General features: G+C 51.3%; 1 protein-coding gene across 18 annotated transcripts in view; it reads left to right on the forward strand.

Annotated features, from left to right (window-relative positions):
• Positions 1–22,137, forward strand: part of FCHO1 (FCH and mu domain containing endocytic adaptor 1) — a 40,986-nt gene that overhangs the window by 1,867 nt on the left and 16,982 nt on the right. For 4 of the 18 annotated variants that reach the window (XM_074026358.1, XM_065535197.2, XM_065535208.2 and 1 more), the window contains exons 2-11: positions 4,742–4,786; positions 5,017–5,183; positions 5,543–5,616; positions 12,043–12,134; positions 13,646–13,720; positions 16,283–16,424; positions 19,767–19,919; positions 20,129–20,233; positions 21,803–21,901; positions 21,991–22,087. Coding sequence is in view for 16 of the 18 variants with exons in the window: in XM_065535197.2 (XP_065391269.1) it covers positions 5,590–5,616; positions 12,043–12,134; positions 13,646–13,720; positions 16,283–16,424; positions 19,767–19,919; positions 20,129–20,233; positions 21,803–21,901; positions 21,991–22,087 (790 nt within the window). In the remaining 2 variants the exon portion in view is untranslated. Of the gene's footprint in view, positions 1–1,569; positions 1,633–4,741; positions 4,787–5,016; positions 5,184–5,542; positions 5,617–12,042; positions 12,135–13,645; positions 13,721–16,282; positions 16,425–19,766; positions 19,920–20,128; positions 20,234–21,802; positions 21,902–21,990; positions 22,088–22,137 lie in introns of those variants that run through there. The other 14 variants (XM_045380792.3, XM_065535202.2, XM_074026353.1 and 11 more) reach the window with 10 other exon arrangements.

Here is a 22,137-nt window from a genome sequence, read left to right on the forward strand (position 1 = left end):
CCTGGCTCAGATCCCCACTTGGTGGCCTGAGTGTGTGACCTGGGGCACGTGCCTCAGTTTCCCCATCGTGGTGCTGGTCGAGATAAGACCCTGCCTTGAGGTGCGGTGGTGAGAATCAAGCCAGATTGTATAAGTGATCGCAGCCCAGGTGGCTAAGCCAAGAGGGGAGACATGACATAGTGGGTCATGGAAACAGCATGGTACCTGCCTGAACCAAGTGACCGGTCCGTGGGAAGGATGAGGAAACCGCTGCTACTGGCCCTACTGTACATTCACTGGGGTCCGAGAGAGAGAGGGAAATGGCAGATCCTGCTTCCCAGGATCCTGGAAGCCAGATCCTGCTTCCCAGGATCCTGGAAGCCAGATCCTGGAAGGTCAGGAGTGGCCCAAGGTCACCAGGCAAGACGTCAGTGGCTCTGGACACCCAGCCAGGCACCACTCAATTCCCAGAATGGGAGCTCGGGTCTTGCCTTTGTTGCTGATGTGGTTCCTGCTTTGTTTTAACTGTTCTGGGGCTGCTTACATGTCTCAGCCCCAGGTTTGCAAGACTTGGTGCCGGGAAGGCAGGATGGGGACCTCTGAGTCAGCTGGCAGTGTGCTGTGTGACCTTGGGCAAGTCTCTGGCTGTCTCTGGGCTTTGTGCTGGCGCTGTACAGGCTGGGAGACTTGGGTTCTAGCAGGACTGACTTCTCCATCAGACCCAACAAGCCCGATGTCTCAGGCTCACAGTGCTTTTAGGGGTCCGTAGGTTGATGTTTTCACTTCTTTTAAAATCCGAAGGGAAAAAAAATGAACTTTTGGGTTGAAGGAAACATTTTTGTGTGTAATATTAATATATTCATGTTTATGCCAATGTAATTGGCAAATATAGTTTTGTTTTGTTTTCAAGACAGAGTCTCTCTCTGTCGCCCAGGCTAGAGTGCAGTGGCTCGATCGCAGCTGACTGCAACCTCCATATCCCGGGTTCAAGCGATTCTCCCGTCTCCCTCTCTCTCTCTCTCTCTCTCTCTCTCTCCCCCCGCCAAGTAGGTGGGACTACAGGCACGTGCCACCACGCCCAGCTAATTTTTCTATTTTTAGCGGAGACGGGGTTTCACTGTGTTGGCCAGGATAGGTTTGATCTCTTGACCTCATGATCTCCCCGCCTCGGCCTCCCAAAGTGTTGGGATTACAGGCGTGAGCCACCGCGCCTGGCCATGTCTTCCCCTTTCTGAGTGCATTTCCCTCTCTGAGCCTCAGTTTGCCCCCTCTGTGAAGCGGGTATCGGCCTACCTCGGGATGGCAAGATGTTGAATGCCTGGGCTAGGGTTGGTGCTCACTTATTTCCCAATTGTTGTCATGATTAATATTTGTTCGGTAAGAACAGCTCCAGGTTCAGGCTGGGGGGGGCTCCAGGTTCAGGTGCCTCTTGTTTACTCACCCATGGCCTATGTGGTTCCAGGGAGGTCCCACGGGTGCTGATTGGGCGGGGGAGGTAAGGTGGCGGTTGGATGGTAGGCGGGGCGGGGTGAGCTTCCTGTCCCCCCCATGCACACAAGCCTCCAACTTGGTGCTGACGGAAGTGGCCTCGTGGCTGTCTCCTGGCGCCTGCCCCATCAGACGGGGGCCCCATCCCACTCGCTACCCTGTCCGGTGAGTTTCAGCCCTGGCCAGTAGATACCCATCATCTCTCCTTGGCCCCCCTCAGGAACAGAGGGGAGGCCCCCCCTGCCCGGAACCTGGGTTTCAGGAGAAGTAGCAGGTGTCACTTCCTGGGCTGGCCAAAGCCTGATGGGGCCACCCGTTGCCCTGCCCCCCATCCTCCATTCCAGCTGTGAGTGGTGGTTTGGGTTGGGGGGGCGACAGAGGGGGCTTGGAAACCCAGAGAGCCACGCGTGATGGTTTCAAACAGGAGGTCATTGGCAGACAGACCAGGGGCAAAATCACAGTCAGCCGGGACCCATGACTGATCGCTCTGTGCCTCAGTTTCCCTCATAAAGTTGGGGTTGCATCTGAGGGCATGACATGAAGCTTGGATGAGCAGAGGCATGTGAATAGTTAGGTACAGGGTCGCACACATACTGGTGCTCCGTGTATATCTGTTTGCCAGAGGTGGGGTGAGGCAATCTAATTGAAACTGTAAAAACAGTAGTGAGATTCTTGGTTTCTGGGGAACTTGGGCTCCTTGGTTCCTGGGATCTTCTAGAACAATGTTGGCGGCAGGGCTTTCTCATCTGTGTCATCCATTACAGCAGCCACCAGCCCCATGTAGCTACTGAGCCTTGGAAGAGAGGCTGGCACAGCCGAGGAGTTGGGTATATAATTTTATTTATTTATTTATTTATTTATTTATTTATTTATTTATTTAATTTTTTTTTTTTTTTGAGACGGAGTCTCACTGTGTCTCCCAGGCTGGGGTGCAGTGGCGTGATCTCGGCTCACTGCAAGCTCCGCCTCCCGGGTTCACGCCATTCTCCCGCCTCAGCCTCCCAAGTAGCTGAGACTACAGGCGCCCGCCACCACACCCGGCTAGTTTTTTGTATTTTTAGTAGAGACGGGGTTTCACCATGTTAGCCAGGATAGTCTCGATCTCCTGACCTCGTGATCCACCCGCCTCGGCCTCCCAAAGTGCTGGGATTACAGGCTTGAGCCACCGCGCCCGGCCTAATTTATTATTTTTAAGACAGAGTCTCGCTCTTTCACCCAGGCTGGAGTGCAGTGGTGCGATCTCGGCTCACTACAACCTCCGCCTCCCAGGTTCAAGCGATTCTCGTGCCTCAGCCTCCCAAGTAGCTGGGACTACAGGTGTGTGCCACCACGCCCTGCTGATTTTTATATTTTTTTGGTAGAGATGGGGTTTTGCCATGTTGGCCAGGCTGGTCCCGAACTCCTGACCTCAAGTGATCCACCCACCTCAGCCTCCCCAAGTGCTGGGATTACAGGCGTGAGCCACTGCGCCCAGCCAATTGTATTTAATTTTCCTTGGTTTAACATTAATACAAAAATTAAGGCCGCGGTGGTGGCTCATGGCTGCAATCCCAGCACTTTGGGAGTTCCAGGCAGGAGGATGGCTTGAGCTCAGGAGTTCGAGACTAGCCTGGGCAACACTAGTGAGACCTAGTCTCTACAAAAAAAAAAAAAATTAAATTAGTTGGGCATATAGTCCCAGCTACTCAGGTGGCTGAGACGGGAGGATCACTTGAGCCTGGGAAGTCAAGGCTGCAGTGAGCTGTGATCGTGCCACCGTACACTCCAGCCTAGGTGACAGAGCAAGACCCTGTCTCCAAAAAAAATTAAAAAATTAAAAAATACAAAAATTCAGGTGTGAGCCTGTAGTCTCAGCTACTCAGGAGGCTGCTATTCAAGACTCCCTTGAACCTGGGAGGTCGAGGCTGCAGTGAGCTATGATCGCACCATTGCACTCCAGCCTGGGCAACAGTGCGTGACCCTGTCTCCGAAAAAAAAAAAAAGAAAAATTAAGTCACCACATGGGGCTAGTGGTTCCCACGCCAGTCAGCAGAGCGCTAAGAGATTTGGAGATGCTTAGGGTCCTGGTCATGGACAGAAGCTAAGAAATGATATGGAAATTTAGGGCTTTTCCCCTAGGGATGTCAGTGTAGCATGGTCACCACCCTACCCCCGCCACCAAACTAGGTTTCCTAAGGGGCTGCAGAGGGGACTGAAGGTTTTCAGGGGCCCTGTCATTAACCAGTGCAGGGTTGGGAATGTTTGTTGAAACAAATAATTCCTTGCCCAGTGAACTCCTATTCATGCTTTAAAACCCCAACTCCCATGAGCCCTCCTTTAGTCTAGGCTCTTTTGGACCTTGTCCCTCCATCTGGCCCAGCCCTGACCATGCAGGACGGGGGGATCTGTGTCCAGCTCTGTCTCTCTAGACTGGGGACTCCTGCAGGGCCAGGCCCAGGGCTGAATCAACTCAGGGACCCTGACATTGTCCTAGTCTGGGTGAGCAAATGGGAGCTCTTGGGTGACTCACAGAAGTCCCGGGATTGGAGGCTCAATGATAATGGGTCCAATTAAACTAACTTTCTTCTCTTCTCCTCTCCTCTCCTCTCTTCTCTTCTTTCTCTCTTTCTTTTCTTTTCTTTACTTTTCTTTTTTTTTTTTTTTTTGAGACAGGGTCTTACTCTGTCGCCCAGGCTGGAGTGCAGTGGCGCCATCTCAGCTCACTGCAACCTCCGCCTCCCAGGTTCAAGCGATTCTCCTCTCAGCCTCTCGAGTAGCTGGGATTACAGGTGCCCACCACCACACGTGGCTAATTTTTGTATTTTTAGTAGAGACAGGGTTTTACCACTTTGGCCAGGCTGGTCTCGAACTCCTGACCTCAGTGATCCACCTGCCTCAGTCCCCCATAGTGCTGGGATTACAGGTGTGAGCCACCACTCCTAGCCTAAACTAACTTTCAAGATTAGGTAAACTGAGGCACAGCGAGGGGCAGCCTTGCCCAAGGTCTTGCTCAGTCCTTTCCTGGGAAGGCCCCGGGAGCTTCCCCATCCTGTGGTCGCGGGTCCCTGTCACTCCTGCCGCTGTGCCTCCCAGGCTCCCAGCTGCTACCGAGCTGCCTGTGGGGTCATGAATTATGGATGAGGCCTGCAGGCTCCAGTGACAAGCCTGGCCTCTAGAACATGCCAAGGACACTGCCTGTGCATCCCCTGCCAGGCGGCCTGACCCAGCCTTTTGTGCAGAAACACCTGGGTTTCCCCAGCAAGATCCCTTGTAAGCATTCCTTCTTATTTTGCAGATGGGGAAACTGAGGCACGGAGCTGGACAGTGACTCAGACACCAGGTGAACACTGGCTTTCGAGGGCAGGGTTGGGACCCATGGGGGCAGCAGTGCCAGCTGGGTCGTCACAGTGAGGAGTGAGCTCTGACTCCCAGGAGGGTGCATAAGGTGGGGACTGTCCTAGAGGAATTCAGAAGACCCCAAGGGACCCTCAGGGACACTTCAGGGACCCCAAGCCCTATGTGGCTGATGACAGCCCCTGCATCTATTTCTCTTCAAACCTCTTCCTGCAGGAGCCGCCTGGAGTGGAGTCGAGAGCTCAGGTCTGGGCTCAGCCAGTCCAGAGTACAAATCTACTGTCCCTTCCTAGCTGTGTGATCTTGGCAAGTGGCTTCCCCTCTGGGGGCGGGGAGGGCTCAGTTTTCCCATCTGTGAAGTGGATCAGAGTTTTCCTGCCAAGGTTAGGGGTCATCCAGCACTGCTCCTACCCACTGCTATGAACTCTTACACGTACCTAAAAAACCCACATTCCATGCCCCCTCCTCCAATCTAGACTCCCTCAGCTCTTGTCCCTCCACCTAGTCTAGTCCTGACTCTGTGGAATTGGGAGCATCTATGTCTTGTTCTGACCCCCTCTGCTGGAGCTACTTGGGACCAGCACTGGGGCTGAATTATCTCAGGGGTCCTGGCATGCTCTTAGCATTGGAGCTTTCAGTTCCTCCTTCGTCCTTTCTCTCCTTCCTCTACAGGGAGGGACTTTCCCCCCATCAAGCCCACACTGGCAATGACTCTGTAGCTCAAACTTGCCTCTCTCTTCAGACAGGCACTGGACGGGGCCTGCAGGGGTCTCCACAGAGACCATCAGGATGTCGTATTTTGGGGAGCATTTTTGGGTAAGACCGACTCTTATTTTGGCGGGGGATGCTGGCAGGGCTGCAGGGACTTTTATGGAGATGGGGGGACTGGGTGAGTTGTGGGTAGAGTGTTGGACAGGTAGATGGTCTGCAAGGGATGGAAGTTAAAGTGGGAAGAGTCAGGCTGGGTTTGAATTCACACTGATCCCAGACCTCACAGGCCTTACGACCTTGGGCAAGTCATAGCTTGTGTCATAGGGAGACCAAGGCCCAGAATGGGAACATCTAGGCAACCTGAAGTTGCCCCATGAAAAAGTGCAGAGTCAGTGCTCAAACCCAGGGCCAAACTGAACTTCTAGGACCCAGGGTCATTCCAGCCAGGGAATTTCCACCCCCTTCCCACCCTGGAGAATTAGGGGGTTTTCCTGACCTGGCCTCTCATGGCCTGTGCACCCCTCCACTGTTCAGGCTGGAGATCACCTACTGTAGCCCAAGGGATGCTGAGTGAGACAGATTTGTTTTCATTCATTCATTTCCTCTCTCCCTGCCACTGTGACCTCATCCCCAGCCAGCCCTAGGAGATGCTGGGGCCTCCGAGAGAATCCATCCCAGCCCCAGCCCCAAGGGAGGAGTCCTCAGTCTAGGGGACCCAGAGCCAACTTAGACACCTTCAGAGCCAGCTTAGACACCTTCAGCCCTGCAAGACCAGGGCTGAACCCAGCCTTGGGGGTCCTACAGTGGGAACCAGGACACGGAATCGTGTTTGCTGTGGGACAGCCTGGGCAAAAGACCAGAGGTGTGACATTGAGTGGCAAGTTCGGGGAACAGGGACTTCTCTTGCAGAGCCAGGCTAATGGGGTGCCACAGAGGATGGGTAAACAGGGGAGGGCCCAGGAGTCAGGGAAGGACCAGGTCAGAAAGCCCCTTCCCCAGTTGCAAGCCCTGAGCTTGCAGGGAGGAAGCCTGTTGCTAGGTGACTGGTTGCCCCTGGCAACAATCCCCACTCCTGCCCTTGCTCCCTCCCCAGCTGGGGCTCCTGTTACTGGCACTTGCTTTCTTAAAGGGGCCGCACTCCCTTGCCACCTGCAGGGGTGTGACCTCCGCCCTCTCTCCAAAGGTCAGACTCGATTTGCCCCTGAAAGGCTGTGTGACCCCAGCAAGGGGCTACCCTTCTCTGAGCTCCTGTTAGTACTGCTGTGTAATGGAGGTGACCATTTGAGGATCAGAAGTTACCCTCATTTTGGAACCCTGACAACGGCACCTACATTTATTTTAAATCCCTTTTAATTGTGTGAGGCGTGCAGGCTCGCTGCAGAAAATTCAGATCAGCAAAGAGAAAATAGAAACCGCCCCCGACTTCCCCACCCCACCCAAAGATATCCTGGTAGAGAATGGTTAAGAGCTTTGAGTTCAGGATTCGAACTGGGCTCTGCTGGAAGCCCTGGAGCAAATGGCTTTGTCTGCCTGAACCTCCGTTTCCCCATCTGGGAAAAAGGGATGAAATTCCTGCACCGCCACTCCCACCCCATGCACCCCATGCACCCCATGCACCCCCAGACTCAGGGAGGCCTTCTGTCACTGTCAAGGTTTCTTTTTATCAGTTGCTGGTATTGAAGCCGCCACAGAAGCCTGTTTCTTTGCTGGGTGATGCCGGGGCCCTGATGGATCAAAGGAGGTTCTCATCAGGGGAGATTAAACCAGACAGGGATGCCCAGTCTCATCGCGCCAGGGCAGGGCTGAAGCATAAAGTGTACTAGGGAGTCATGGGGGAAGGGTGAGCAGGGGAAGGACATAAATAAGCTCTGTTACAAAGACCACACTCTTGGCTGGGCGCAGTGGCTCATGCCTGTCATCCCAGCATTTTGGGAGGCCGAGGGGGGCGGATCACCTGAGGTCAGGAGTTGGAGACCAGCCTGGTCAACATGGCAAAACCCCATCTCTACTAAAAATACAAAACTTAGCTGGGCATAGTGGCATGAGCCTGTAGTCCCAGCTACTTGGGAGGCTAAGGCGGGAGAATCGCTTGAACCTGAGAAGTGGAAGTTGCAGTGAGATTGTACTACTGTACTCCAGTCTGGGCGATGGAGTGAGACTCTGTCTCAAAAAAAAAAAAGAAAAAAAAAAACCAAAAAACCGTTTGGCTGGCACTGAAGCAAGTCTGAAGTCTTGAAGTTCTGGTGGGAGGGACAGACCTGAGACAGCCCCTCCTAGGACCCTCGGCTGCCAGCCCAGTCCAAGGGAGGCAGACGCCACTGGGGGTTTGCCAGGTCTGGGAAACGGGCCAGTAGTTGGCTCTGAGTCAGACCCAGATGCTGGCCTGGGCGGTGGTGCCTGGTGCAGCCTCACCCGAGGATCTCCTGGGGCCAGCACTGTGCCAGCCTCAGCCCAGCAAGACCCTTGGGAATTGGGTGCTGTTGTTGTCCCCACTTGTCACACAAGGAAGGAAACTGAGGCCAGAGAGACGAAGTCACCAACCCAAAGTGACCCTGTGCGTATAAGGCGATTGGACACTTGAACTTTGAAAGTACAATTCTAAACACAAGAAGAGAGAAAATATAGGTGGCGCACGGTAGCTCACGTCTGTAATCCAAACACTTTGGGAGGCTGAGATGGTGGATTGCCTGAGCCGAGGAGTTTGAGACAAGCCTGGGCAACATAGCAAGACCCTGTCTCTACTAAAAAGACAAAAACTTAGCCAGGCATGGTGGCGTGCACCTGTGGTCCCAACTACTTGGGAGGCTGAGGTGGGAGGATCGCTTGAGCCTGGGAGGTGGAGGTTGCAATGAGCCAAGATATCACTGGACTCCAGCCTGGGTGACAGAGTGAGACCCTGTCTAAAAAAATAAAAAATAAAATAAAAAATAAAATATATTCCTGGCGAGCTGGAGGGAGCAACAGTGAAGTGGGGAGGGGGGTTGAGCAGAGTTAGGGAAGTTTTTAGAGCAGGTGGCAATGACCCTTGAGAAGTGGAAGGATGTGGATGGGTGGAAGGAGATGGAGACTGGAGAGCTGATGGTGGGAATAGCCTGGACAAAGGTGTGGTGGTGGAAGGGCACTGCCTGTCTTTGCTATTTGCTGTTTTGTGGGTGAGGCTAAGAAGAAGCTAGGAAATGAGGCTGGAGTGGCAATTCCAGGCCATGGACTTGAACTTCAGCGTCTGGTGGGCAATCGGGACCCATCGATGATTCTAGAATGAAGTGTGACCATTGGGAGATTTGGGGTTGAGGCTGACCTGGGTCTGCCCCAATCTTGGCTTCAGTTTCTCCATTGATGCAGCAGGAAACGCTATCTAGCAGTGACTTCTGGCTTTAACCTTCAAGCTTCTGGCCAAGTGTGATGGCTCACGCCTATAATCCCAGCACTTTCGGAGGCTGAGATAGGAGAATTGCTTGAGTCCAGGAGTTCGAGATCAACCTTGGCAACATAGTAAGGCCCTGTCTGTACTAAAAATCAAAAAAATTAGCCGGATATGGTGGCATGTGCCTGTGGTCCCAGCTACTTGGGAGGCTGTGGTGGGACGATTTCTTGAGCCCAGGAATTTGAGGCTGCAGTAAGCCATGATTGTGCCGCTGCACTCCAACTGGGGAGACAGAGCGAGACCCTGTCTCAAACATAGAAAAATATATATAACATTCAAGCTTCCAGGTACCTGGGAGGGTGAACGGCAGGTTGGAGGAGGGCACAGGAAACTACCATTTATGGAAAACCGGCCAAATGCTGCCAGAGGGATGACTTCACTGATGTGTGTTGGGACTTAAATGGCATCAGATCCCTCCACAAGCCTTCTCTTCCAGTATTCTTACAAGACCTGATTTGATGCTAAAATGTCCCCAGTTCCATCAGACCCCAAGACCCCAGCTGATTACCTTTTTTTTTGTGGGGGGGTGGGACAGAGTCTCACTCTGTTGGCCAGGCTGGAATGCAGTGGTGGGATCTCAGCTTACTGCAACCTCTGCCTCCCTGCTTCAAGCAATTCTCCTGCCTCGTCCTCCCGAGTATTTGGGACTACAGGTGCCCACCACCACGCCTGGCTAATTTTTGTATTTTTAGTAGAGACAGGGTTTCACCATGTTGGCTAGTCAGGTCTTGAACTCTTGACCTCAAGTGATCTGCCCGCTTCAGCCTCCCGAAGTGCTGGGATTACAGGCGTGAGCCACCTCGCCCAGCCTGATTACCATTTTTAATGGACAGCTTAGTAGTGTTCAGGCATGATGCCCTTCCCAGGTGACAGAATCTGGCTGGCATTAAGATATAGTTGTTGCCTCATTTTCTCCTACTCTTTTCATGCGGCAAAGGGTCCCAATTTTCCATCAAGAGTGGCAGAAAAAGTTGCCCTTTTACATAAATGTCTTTGGGGGAGAAACATAAGCAAATTTAAAACAAATGCTAACTATTAATAACTAATGTTACAAATTAGCAAAAGCTAGAGTTGCCTTTGGGGCTTTGGGGAGCATTGACATGGATTATGTTGCTGCTTGTATCATCCCCATGTAAGAGGCGGGTGTCTCCCAGGCTGTAGTGTAGTGATATGATTTTGGCTCATTGCAATCTCCGCCTCCCGCGTTCAAGCGATTCTCCTGCCTCAGCCTCCTGAGTAGCTGGGATTACAGGCACCTGCCACCGAGCTTGACTACTTTTGCATTTTTAGTAGAGACAGGGTTTCACCATATTGACCAGGCTGGTCTCAAGCTCAAGACCTCAAGTGATCTGCCTGCCTCAGCCTCCCAAAGTGCTGGGATTACAGGCGTGAGCCACCGCGCCCAGCCTCCCTGCCCCATCTTAATGAGGAGCTGCTAAAAGCTCAGAGAGGGGCAGTGACTTGCCTACGTCACACAGTGCAGCCCTAGCCTCCTCCACCATGACAACCCCAGAAATTGGAGTAAAGAGATTTTGTGCAAGGCATTCTCAGGCACCAGGGTAGAAATGCTCAGTTCCCACTGGCACTAGCAGGTAACAGCAGAATCATTTGCTCATTTTTTCGACAAACTCAAATGCCCTTTCTGTCTCTCATTCTGTGCTGGGTTTTGCTGGGTCCTGGGAGAGAACTCAAACCTGGACCCTACTTTGGGTTCTCATAGAGGGAGTTTCCATGTTGACAAGAACAGAAAACACAACTACAGTGACTTAAGCAATGGGGACTGTATTGGCTTTTAAGATCGAATGATTATGGGGGAATGTGGCTTTCAGGGTTGGTTTGATCCAGCAACTTGATTCAACACACCTTTTTTTTTTTTGTAGCTATTGTAAATGCGATCACTTTCTTGATTTCTTTTCAGCTATTTTATTAATGGTGTATAGAAACGCTACTGATTTTCATATGTTGATATTTGTATTTTGCAACTTAACTGAATTTGTTCATCAGTTCTAGGAGCTTTTTGGTGGAGTGTTTAGGCTTTCCTATACATAAGATCATGTCACAAAGAGAGACAATTTGACTTTTTCTTTTCGTGTGTGTGTGTGTATATATATATATATTTGTTGTTTTGTTGTTGTTGTTGTTGTTTTTCTTCCCGAGATGGAGTCTTGCTTTGTTGCCCAGAGCTGGAGTGCAGTGGCATGATCTTGGTTCACTGCAACCTTTGCCTCCTGGGTTCAAGCAATTCTCCTGCTTCTGCCTCCCAAGTAGCTGGGATTACAGGGGCGCGCTACCATCCCTGGCTAATTTTTGTATTTTTAGTAGAGACAGGGTTTCACCATGTTGGCCAGGCTGGTCTCAAACTCCTGACCTCGTGATCTGCCTGCCTCAGCCTCCCAAAGTGCTGGGACTACAGGCGTGACACACTCCAATTTATTTTTATTTTTATTTCATTCATTCATTCATTCATTCATTCATTCATTCGAGACAGTCTTGCTCTGATACCCAGGCTGGAGTGCAGTGGTGGGCTCAAGCAATCCTCCTGCCTCAGTCTCCCAAGTAGCTGGGATTACAGGCACGCGCCACCACGCCTGGCTAATTTTTGTATTTTTAGTAGAGACGGGGTGAGCCACCGCGCCCAGCTGAACACACATTTTTTTTTTTTTTTTAATACAAAAGCCCTCTGGTTCAGCTTCTTTCTAAGGTTCGCGGTTTCCATTTGACTTACAATATCCCCTGTGGCCATATAATTCCTCATTTATGGAAAGACAGAGAAAAGGGGAGGAGACTGAGACAGAAAATGGCAGAGAGACTCAGAAAAACAGAAAGAGACACAAAGACAGAAGGAGACAAAGACACAGAACAAATGAGATTCCTCCCCAGCAACTACGGGACAAAAAGAAAATCCCAGGCTTCTCTCCGATTGGACAAATTTAAGGTCCATAGACAATCCTATGGCCCAGGGGAAATACAGCAAGCTGATTCGCTCAAGTCTGAACGAGTCCCTACAGCCAAGGGGATGGACTTCTGCTCCTTGGCCACGCCCCCGTTGCTAAGCAACTGTGATGCCCTCTCCATTCTTTCTCAGTCTCTACTCCCATCCACTACAGGGCGAGAAAAATCATGGCTTTGAGGTCCTGTACCACAGCGTGAAGCAGGGGCCCATCTCCACCAAGGAGCTGGCGGACTTCATCCGGGAGAGGTGAGGTCCCCAAGCCCCATCCACCAGGGGCCACGCCCACCACCCTGTAGTCACGCCCACCTCATGGTTACGCCCTGGATGGTCCGCGGCTAGATCCCTGGGGATTCCAGAAACCAGAGTGGCTAGGAGATCCTGGAAATGACCGATTCTCAACCCTGTCAGCCCCATATCTCCTTTTAAACAACAATCACCTGATTTCTAAAGCTCCCCTCCTCAAAAGAGGATGATATAACCTGCTCACAGTGGGAATTTTTTTTTTTTTGGAGACAAGATCTCGCTTTGTTGCCCAGGCTAGAGTGCAGTAACCCGATCATAGCTCACTGCAGCCTCGAACTCCTGAGTTCAAGGGATCCTCCTACCTCAGCTTTCCGAGTAACTGCGACTATAGGCATGTACCACCACATCTGGCTTTTTTTTTTTTTTTTAACAGAGGTTTGCTCTGTTGCCCATGCGCAGTCTCGGCTCACTGCAACCTCTGCCTCCCAGGTTCCAGCGATTCTCCTGCCTCAGTCTCCCAAGTAACTGAGACTACAGGTGCCTGCCACCACGTCTGGCTAATTTTTATATTTTTAGTAGAGACGGGGTTTCACTGTGTTGGCCAGGTGGGTCTCAAACTCCTGACCTCAAGTGATCTGCCCGCCTCGGCCTCCAAAAGTGCTGGAATTACAGGCGTAAGCCACTGCACCCTGCCTTTTTTTGTTTGTTTGTTTGTTTGTTTTTTAGAGACAGAGTCTCACTTTGTTGCCCAGCAACATAGCTGGGCATAGCTCACTGCAACCTCGACCTACTAGGCCCAAGCGATCCTCCCACCTCAGGCTCCTGAGTAGCTGGGACTACAGGCATGCACCACCATACCTATCTAAGTTTTAAAAAATTTTTTTGTAGAGAAGGAGTCTCGTTATATTGCCCAGGGTGGTCTCAAATCCCTGGGTTCCAGTGGTTCTCCTGCCTCGGCCTCCCAAAGTGCTGGGATTACAGGCATGAGTCACCATGCCTGGCCTACTACTGTTGTTAATAAAATATATTACGTAAGAAAAAATCTTCTATGAATTTTCAAAACATCCTTCAGAGGGTTGTGTCATCACCCCATCATGGAAAGCCACGGTTCAGGTGTTTAAGATGGGGAAACTGAGGCCCAGAGGAGCAGTGCCTCTCTCAAGGGTGTCTGAAAGCTTCTTCATCTTTTTTGTTTTTGAGATGGAGTCTTGCTCTGTCACCCAGGTTGGAGTGCAGTGGCACGATCTCAGCTCGCTGCAACCTCCACCTCCTAGGTTCAAGCGATTCTCGTGCCTTAATTTCCCGAGTAGCTGGGAATTACAGGCATGCACCACCACACCTGGCTTATTTTTGTATTTTTAGTAGAGACGGGGTTTCACCAAGTTGGCCAGGCTGGTCTTGAATTGCTGACCTCAGGTGATCCGCCTGCCTCTGCCTCCCAAAGTGCTGGGATTACAGGTGTGAGCCACTGTGCCCGGGCAGTTTCTCCATCTTTACCTCATTCTCCTACCCAGGGCAACCATCGAGGAGACCTACTCCAAGGCAATGGCGAAACTCTCCAAGCTGGCCAGCAATGGGACCCCAATGGGGTGAGTGGGGTAGGGGTCACCAACGTGGGGACATTGGGAGCCTCCTCCTTGGTGGACATCTCTTCACACTCAGGGCATGTAGAATAGAGTGTCATCCATCTCAATTATGGGGCTAATTGGATAGAGGAATATATATCATTCATTTACACACTAGCTTATTCATTCCACAAATATTTATTGAGTGCCTTCTGTGTGCCAAGCACCAGCAGCAACCCAGACAGATAAAACCCCAGTCACCTTCATGCAATGTACATCTGGGTTGCATGACGAGACAGATGTTAAACACACACAAAAAAACATTTTTTTTTCTGGGGTGAAAAGTGCTGGGAAGGGGGCCAGGCACAGTGGCTCACGCCTGTACTCCCAGCACTTTGGGAGGCTGAAGTGGGCAGATCACCCGAGGTCAGGAGTTCAAGACCAGCCTGGGCAACATGGCAAAACCCCATCTCTACTAAAAATACAAAATTAGTCGAGTGTAGTGGCGGGCGCCCGGAATCACAGCTACTCAGGAGGATGAGGCAGGAGAATCGCTTGAACACGGGAGGCGGAGGTTGTAGTAAGCTGAGACTGTGCCACTGCACTCCAGCCTGGGCAACAAGAGCGAAAACTCTGTCTCAAAAAAAAAAAAAAAGGTGCTGGGGAGGGAATGAAATAGGACTATGAGAGGTTGGGCACTTTCTCAGGGGTGGGCCCGGCCTCCCTGAGCTGAGACCTTAATAGAAAGGGGCTGGTAGGCCGGGTACGGTGGCTCACGCCTGTAATCCCAGCACTTTGGGAGGCTGAGGCGGGTGGATCACAAGGTCGGGAGATTGAGACCATCCTGGCTAACACTGTGAAACCCCGTCTCCACTAAAAAATACAAAAAAAAATTAGCCGGGTGAGGTGGCGCAGCCTGTAGTCCCAGCTACTTGGGAGGCTGCGGCAGGAGAATGGCGTGAACCTGGGAGGCGGAGTTTGCAGTGAGCCGAGATTGCGCAACTGCACTCCAGCCTGGGCAATAGAGCGAGACTCCGTCTCAAAAAAAAGAAATAAAGAAAGAAAGAAAAGGGCTGGCCATGGGGATGTCTGAGGGACAGAGACCAAGGCAAGTGGCTCAGCCAGTGCAAAGGCCCTGAGTTGACAGGCGTGGCATGTTTAAGGAAGAGTGGGGAGGTTGGCGTGGCTGCAGGGGTTGGGCAATGAGGAAAGGAAGTAGGAGGGGAGATGGCAGGGCGAGGCCTCAGGGGCCTGACACACTAATGACTCTATATGAACCTTGTGCCTGGGTGCGGTGGCTCACGCCTATAATCCCAGGATTTTGGGAAGCTGAGGTGGGAGGATCACTTGAGGCCAAGAGTTCAAGACCAGCCTGGGCAGCATGGAGAAACCTCTGTCTCTACTAAAAATGCAAAAATTAGCCGGGCATGGTGGCATATGCTTATAGTCTCAGCTACTCAGGAGGCTGAGGTGGGAGGATGGCTTGAGTCCAGGAGATTGAGGCTGCATTGAACCATGATTGCACCACTGCACTTCAGCCTGGGTGACAGAGCCAGACCCTGCCTCAAGAAAACAAAAACAAAACACATAATGTGGTCCCGATGGCATTTGTAATTTTCTTTGTGGCTGCTATGAGGCAAAAAGTTCTGTGGGGAGGGCAGGAGTGGAGGCAGCAGGAGAAGGCAGGGGGAAGGCTGGACAGGGCTTCTGCTGAGTGGGGCAGGCCAAATTGACTTGATTGGGGCATATGGTGTCTTAGCCACTCTATTTTTTTTTTGAGACGGCGTCTCCGTCTGTTGCCCAGGCTGGAGTGCAGTGGTGTGATCTCGGCTCACTGCAAGCTCCGCCTCCCGGGTTCACGCCATTCTCCTGCCTCAGCCTCCCGAGTAGCTGGGACTACAGGCGCCCGCCACCACGCCCGGCTAATTTTTTGTATTTTTAGTAGAGACAGGGTTTCACCATGTTAGCCAGGATGGTCTCGATCTCCTGACCTTGTGATCCATCCGCCTCAGCCTCCCAAAGTGCTGAGATTACAGGTGTGAGCCATTTTATTTTATTTATTTATTTATTTTGAGATGGAGTCTCGCTGTGTCACCCAGGCTGGAGTGCAGTGGTGCAATCTCAGCTTACTGCAAACTCTGCCTCCCGGGTTCAAGCGATTCTTCTGCCTCAGCCCCCTGAGTAGCTGGGATTACAGACTCCCTCCACCACACACAGATAATTTTTGTATTTTAAGTAGAGACGGAGGTTTCACCATGTTGCTCAGGCTGGTCTCGAACTCCTGACCTCAAGTGATCCGCTCACCTCGGCCTCCCAAAGTGCTGGGATTACCAGGGCCTGAGTTTAAATTCCAGCCCTGATGTTCATTTGTTGAGGGGCCTTGGGATGACCTATAGAGCTCCCTATGCCTCAGTTACCCCATCTGTCACAAGCCCGCCTCTTACGGCTGCAATGGAGATTAAATGAATTAGTATGCATTCATGTTTAGCAGGGATCAGCGCACAGCACATACCTGAGCCAGTGCCAGCGCTGTCCCGGGGTGGGGTGAGCCTGATAAACCCTGGGTGTGACCTTGCCTGCCCCCAGGACCTTCGCCCCGCTCTGGGAGGTTTTCCGCGTCTCCTCCGACAAGCTGGCGCTGTGCCATCTGGAACTCACACGGAAGTTACAGGATCTCATCAAGGACGTTCTCCGCTACGGCGAGGAACAGCTCAAGACGCACAAGAAGGTGTGTGTCGTGGGCGCCGCCCAGCGGCTGGGTGGGTGTGGAACACCAGCAGCTCACAGGACCCCAGATCTTCTGGGGCCTTAAAACCTGCGGATGTGCGCCTCGGATAATTCTGTTAATTGCACAGCGTCAAGCCCAGGGTCTTACGGACCTGAGTATTGTTGAATTTCAAATTCCAGACCAGGAGTTAGCACACTGGCCCGCGGGCCACATCCAGCCCACCTCCCACCACCAGTGTTTGTACAGCTAAGAAGGGCTTTTTTTTTGTTTGCTTGTTTTTTTGTTTTTTTTTGTTTTTTTTGAGACGGAGTCTCGCTCTGTAGCCCAGGCTGGAGTGCAGTGGCCGGATCTCAGCTCACTGCAAGCTTCGCCTCCCGGGTTCACGCCATTCTCCAGCCTCAGCCTCCCGAGTAGCTGGGACTACAGGCGCTGCCACCTCGCCCGGCTATTTTTTGTATTTCTTAGTAGAGACGGGGTTTCACCATGTTAGCCAGGATGGTCTCGATCTCCTGACCTCGTGATCCGCCCATCTCGGCCTCCCAAAGTGCTGGGATTACAGGCTTGAGCCACCGCGCCCGGCCTGTTTGCTTGTTTTTGAGAGACGGGGTCTTGCTCTGTCACCCACGTGCAGTGGCATCATCAGAGCTACTTGCAGCCTCAAACACTTGGGCTCAAGCGAACCTCCTTCCTCAGCCCCCACAGAATAACTGGGACTACAGGTGCACGCCACCATGCCTGGCTAATTTTTAAAAAATGTTTGGGCCCAGTGCAATGACTCATGCCTATAATCCCAGCACTTTGGGAGGCTGAGGCGGCAGGATGGCTGGAGCCCAGGATCCACCAGGAGTTTGAGACCAGGCTGGGCAACATAGGGAGACCCTGTCTTTACCAAAAAAAAAAAAAAAAAAAACTACCCAGGAATGGTGGCACATGCCAGTAGTCCCAGCTACTCAGGAGGCTGAGGTGGGAGGATCACGAGCATGGGAGGTTGAGGCTGCAGTGAGCCATGATCGCGCCACTGCACTCCAGCCTAGGCAACAGAGAAAGAACCCGTCTCAAAAAAAAAAAAAAAAGAAAAAGAAAGAAAAGAAAAAAGAAATGGGTTATCACTAGTTTTTGCATTTTTAAAGGTTTAGAAAAAATCTAAAGAAAAATAAAATTTCAACACGTGTGAAAATTATATGACAGTCACACATCAGTGCCAGTAAATAAAGTTTTATTGGCACACAGCCATGCCCATTGATGTGCCTGTCATTTGTGGCTGTTTTGCACTGCAGTGACAGAGTCAAGTGTTTATAATAAGCCAAACACATTTGCTATATGTCCCTTTACAGAAAACATTTGCCAACAGCTGTTCTAAAGCATTGGAAGATACAGATATTCATTTTTACTATTTTTACAGTCTTATAAACCTAGAATCTTGGAAGAACCGTCTTAGACTCTTAGAATTCCACAATATTCAAAACTTATAATTGTAGAATCATAGATGCATTGCCTTTACAGAGTTCCGAAATCCACATATTTTAACTCCTGTTTAAAAAGGGAGTTGGTAATACTTTGTTTTTGTTGTGTTTTGTTTTTTTGAGATGGAGACTCGCTTTGTTGCCCAGGCTGGAGTGCACAATCTCAGCTTACTGCAACCTCCGTCTCCTGGATTCAATAAATTCTCCTGGCCGGGGGCGGTGGCTCAAGCCTGTAATCCCAGCACTTTGGGAGGCCAAGACGGGCGGATCATGAGGTCAGGAGATCGAGACCATCCTAGCTAACACGGTGAAACCCCGTCTCTACTAAAAATATAAAAAACTAGCCAGGCGAGGTGGCGGGCACCTGTAGTCCCAGCTACTCAGAGGCTGAGGCAGGAGAATGGCGTAAACCCGGGAGGCGGAGTTTGCAGTGAGCTGAGATCCGGCCACTGTACTCCAGCCTGGGCCACAGAGCGAGACTCTGTCTCAAAAAACAAAAAAACAAAACAAAACAAAAAGAAATTCTCCTGCCTCAGCCTCCCAGGTAGTTGGGATTACAGGCGTACACCAGCATGCCTGGCTAATTTTTTGTATTTTTAGTAGAGACAGGGTTTCACCATGTTGACCAGGCTGGTCTTGAACTCCAGAGCTCAGGTGATCCACCGACCTCGGCCTCCCAAAGTGTGGGATTACAGGCGTGAGCCACCGCACCCGGCCTTGCTAATTTTTAAATTTTTTGTAGAGAAGGGGTCTTGCTAGCCAGGAGCGATGGCTCACACCTGTAATCCCAGCACTTTGGGAAGTTGAGGCAGGCATATCACTTGAGGTCAGGAGTTCCAGACCAGCCTGGCCAACATGGTGAAACCCTGTCTATACTAAAAATACAAAAATTAGCCAGACGTGGTGGCACGCATCTGTAATCCCAGCTACTCAGGAGGCTGAGACAGGAGAATGACTTGAGCCTGGGAGGTGGAAGTTGCAGTGAGTTGAGATTGTGACACTGCACTCCAGCTTGGGTGACAGAGTGAGACTCCGTCTCAAAAAAAAAAAAAACAAAACACGCACACACACACACACACACACACACACACACACACAAAAGGGTGAGTTAAGCAACACAGTCTGCCACCGTTTGTCATAAAACATGGGTTAGAACAAGCATCTTTATCCATATGCAGATTATTTCTAGAGACGTATCACAGTAATAATTGGGGACTTCTAGGCTAGAGGGCCCATATATGGGAGGCATTTTCCTGGCTTAACCCCTTACAACTTTCAGAAATATGAACCATGTGTAAATAGTACTTTTTAAAAAAGTGAAAAATGTTTTGAAACGAAAAACATACAGGCCGGGCATGGTGGCTCATGCCTGTAATCCCAACACTTTGGGAGGCTGAGGCAGGTGGATTGCTTGAGTCTAGGAGTTCCAGACCAGCCTGGGCAATGTAGCAAGACCCCATTGCTACTAAAAACACACACACAGGCCAGGCACAGTGGCTCACGCCTGTAATCCCAGCACTTTGGGAGGCTGAGGTGGGCAGATCACCTGAGGTCAGGAGTTTGAGACCAGCCTGGCCAACATGGTGAAAGCCCGTCTCTACTAAAAATACAAAAATTAGCCGGGTGTGATGGTGGGCGCCTGTAATCTCAGCTACTTGGGAGGCTGAGGCAGGAGAATCGCTTGAACCCGGGAGGCAGAGATTGCAGTGAGCTGAGATTGTGCCACTGCACTCCAGCCTGGACAACAAGAGCGAAACTCCGTCTAAAAAAAAAGAAACAAAACACACACACACATAGAAAAAGACTAGCGCTGGCATGAAGTATTTGGGAGGTCAGGAATTTCACAGTCTACCCACGATCTCCTCTCCTATCCCTGCAGTGCAAGGAGGAAGTGGTGGGCACCTTGGATGCTGTGCAGGTACTCTCGGGCGTCAGCCAGCTCCTGCCCAAGTCCCGCGAGAACTACCTGAACCGTTGCATGGACCAGGAGCGGCTGCGGAGGGAGAGTACCAGCCAGAAGGAGATGGACAAGGTGGGCTCACAGCAGGGGGTTCTGAGGAATTTGCCCCGGGGCAGAGGGGCTGCCTGATGAGTGGAAACACGTCCCAGAGTGACGGTCCTGGAACCTGTGGGTGATCACACCTTGGGTACCCCGAGGAGTCCACCTGCCAGGTGATGGGGCCTGGGGGAAGCCCCCTGAATGTCCCCCTTCCATCCCCATTTCCTCCCTGGGCTTTGTAGGCAGAGACTAAAACCAAGAAGGCGGCAGAGAGCCTGCGGCGCTCAGTGGAAAAATACAACACAGCCCGAGCTGACTTTGAGCAGAAGATGCTGGACTCGGCCCTGGTAAGAACCAGGCATCTGTACCTTTAAGACCCACACATGCCTTTGCCCTGGAGGTTATGGGCCGCAGAAATTCCAGGCAGGGTGTGGTGGCTCACCTGTAATCCCAGCACTTTGGAAGGCTGAGGTGGGCGGATCACCTGAGGTCAGGAGTTTGAGACCAGCCTGGCCAACATGGCGAAACCCCGTGTCTACTAAAAATACAAAATTAGCCAGGTGTAGTGGCAGATGCCTGTAATCTCAGCTACTCAGGAGGCTGAGGCGGGAGAATCACTTGAACTGGAAGGCGGAGATTGCAGTGAGCGAAGATCGAGCCACTGTACTCCAGGTTAGGTGATAGAGTGGAACCCTGTCTCGAAAAAATAAAATAAATAAATAAAAGCAGATTGGAATCTCAGGATTAGGAATCAGAACTTTTTTCAAGCTACAAGTGATAGAAACTTTCATTCAAACTGACAAGGTGTACATAAAGAGAAAGAACAAGGCTAGGCACGGTGGTGGCTCACACCTGTAATCCCAGCACTTTAGGAGGCCAAGGCGGGTGGATCACGAGGTCAGGAGATAGAGACCATCCTGGCTAACACAGTGAAACTCCGTCTCTACTAAAAACACCAAAAATTAGCTGGGCGTGGTGGCGGGCGCCTATAGTCCCAGCTACTCAGGAGGCTGAGGCAGGAGAATGGCGTGAACCTGGGAGGTGGAGCTTGCATTGAGCTGAGATTGCACCACTGCACTCCAGCCTGGGCGACAGAGCAAGACTCTGTCTCAGAGAAAAAAAAAAAAAAAAAAGAACAAACCAAAATAAAATTTTAAAAAACTGACATGCTCAGGGAACTGAAAAGTTTTATTTTTGAGTTGTGGAGGTTTCAGTTATAGCTGAATCCAGGTGCTCAAATACTGCTGGCAGGAAATTGTGCATTTCTGCTTTTTTTTTTTTTTTTTTGAGATGGAGTCTCTCTGTCGCCCAGGCTAGAGTGCAGTGCCACAGTCTCGGCTCGCTGCAACCTCTGCCTCCTGGGCTCAAGTGATTCTCCTGCCTCTGCCTCCCTAGTAGTAGTTGGGATTACAGGCACGTGCCACCACGCCCAGCTAATTTTTGTATTTTTAGTAGAGATAGGGTTTCACCATGTTGCCCAGACTAGTCTTGAACTCCTGACCTCAGATGATCCGCCCACCTTGGTCTCCCAAAGTGCTGGGATTACAGGCTTAAAACACCACACCCGACCACCATTTCTGCTTCTTAAGTCTATTTTCCTCTCTGGGGACATCACTCCCAGGCAGACGTGCCCGTGTGTGTGTGTGTGTGTGTGTGTGTGTGTATGCATGCACATGTGTGCATCAAAGTGGGCCCCAACAACTCCCACTTACATCCTATCCACTCATTAGTTCAGAAATGGAAGTGTCTTTTTCTGTTGATTCAGAGAAAGTCCTAGGGCAGACTATCATTGGCCCTTCCCCAAATCAATCAGTGAGCCAAGGGCTTAGGGTGTTCTGATTGGTCAGGCTGAGTCACATGGCCACTCCTTCTTGGCCCTGACGTTCTTTCCACCTGCCTCTCCCGTCCTGCTTCAGCGCTTCCAAGCCATGGAGGAGACACACCTGAGGCACATGAAGGCGTTGCTGGGCTCCTATGCTCACTCCGTGGAGGACACGCACGTGCAGATCGGGCAGGTGAGTTGGGCAGGTGTGAGGAATGAGGCTGGGGTCACTGTTGGGCAAAGGGGCCTTGACCAGTTTCACACCCCGCCCACCTGGCACAGGTGCATGAGGAATTTAAGCAGAACATCGAGAACGTCAGCGTGGAGATGCTACTCAGGAAGTTTGCAGAGAGTAAGGGCACAGGCCAGGAGAAGCCAGGTGAGTCAGGGCAGCCATCAGGGGTCGGGCTTTAGTGCCACAGCTGCAGG

This window comes from Macaca fascicularis, chromosome 19 (assembly GCF_037993035.2).
Source record: "Macaca fascicularis isolate 582-1 chromosome 19, T2T-MFA8v1.1".
Taxonomy (NCBI): domain Eukaryota; kingdom Metazoa; phylum Chordata; class Mammalia; order Primates; family Cercopithecidae; genus Macaca; species Macaca fascicularis.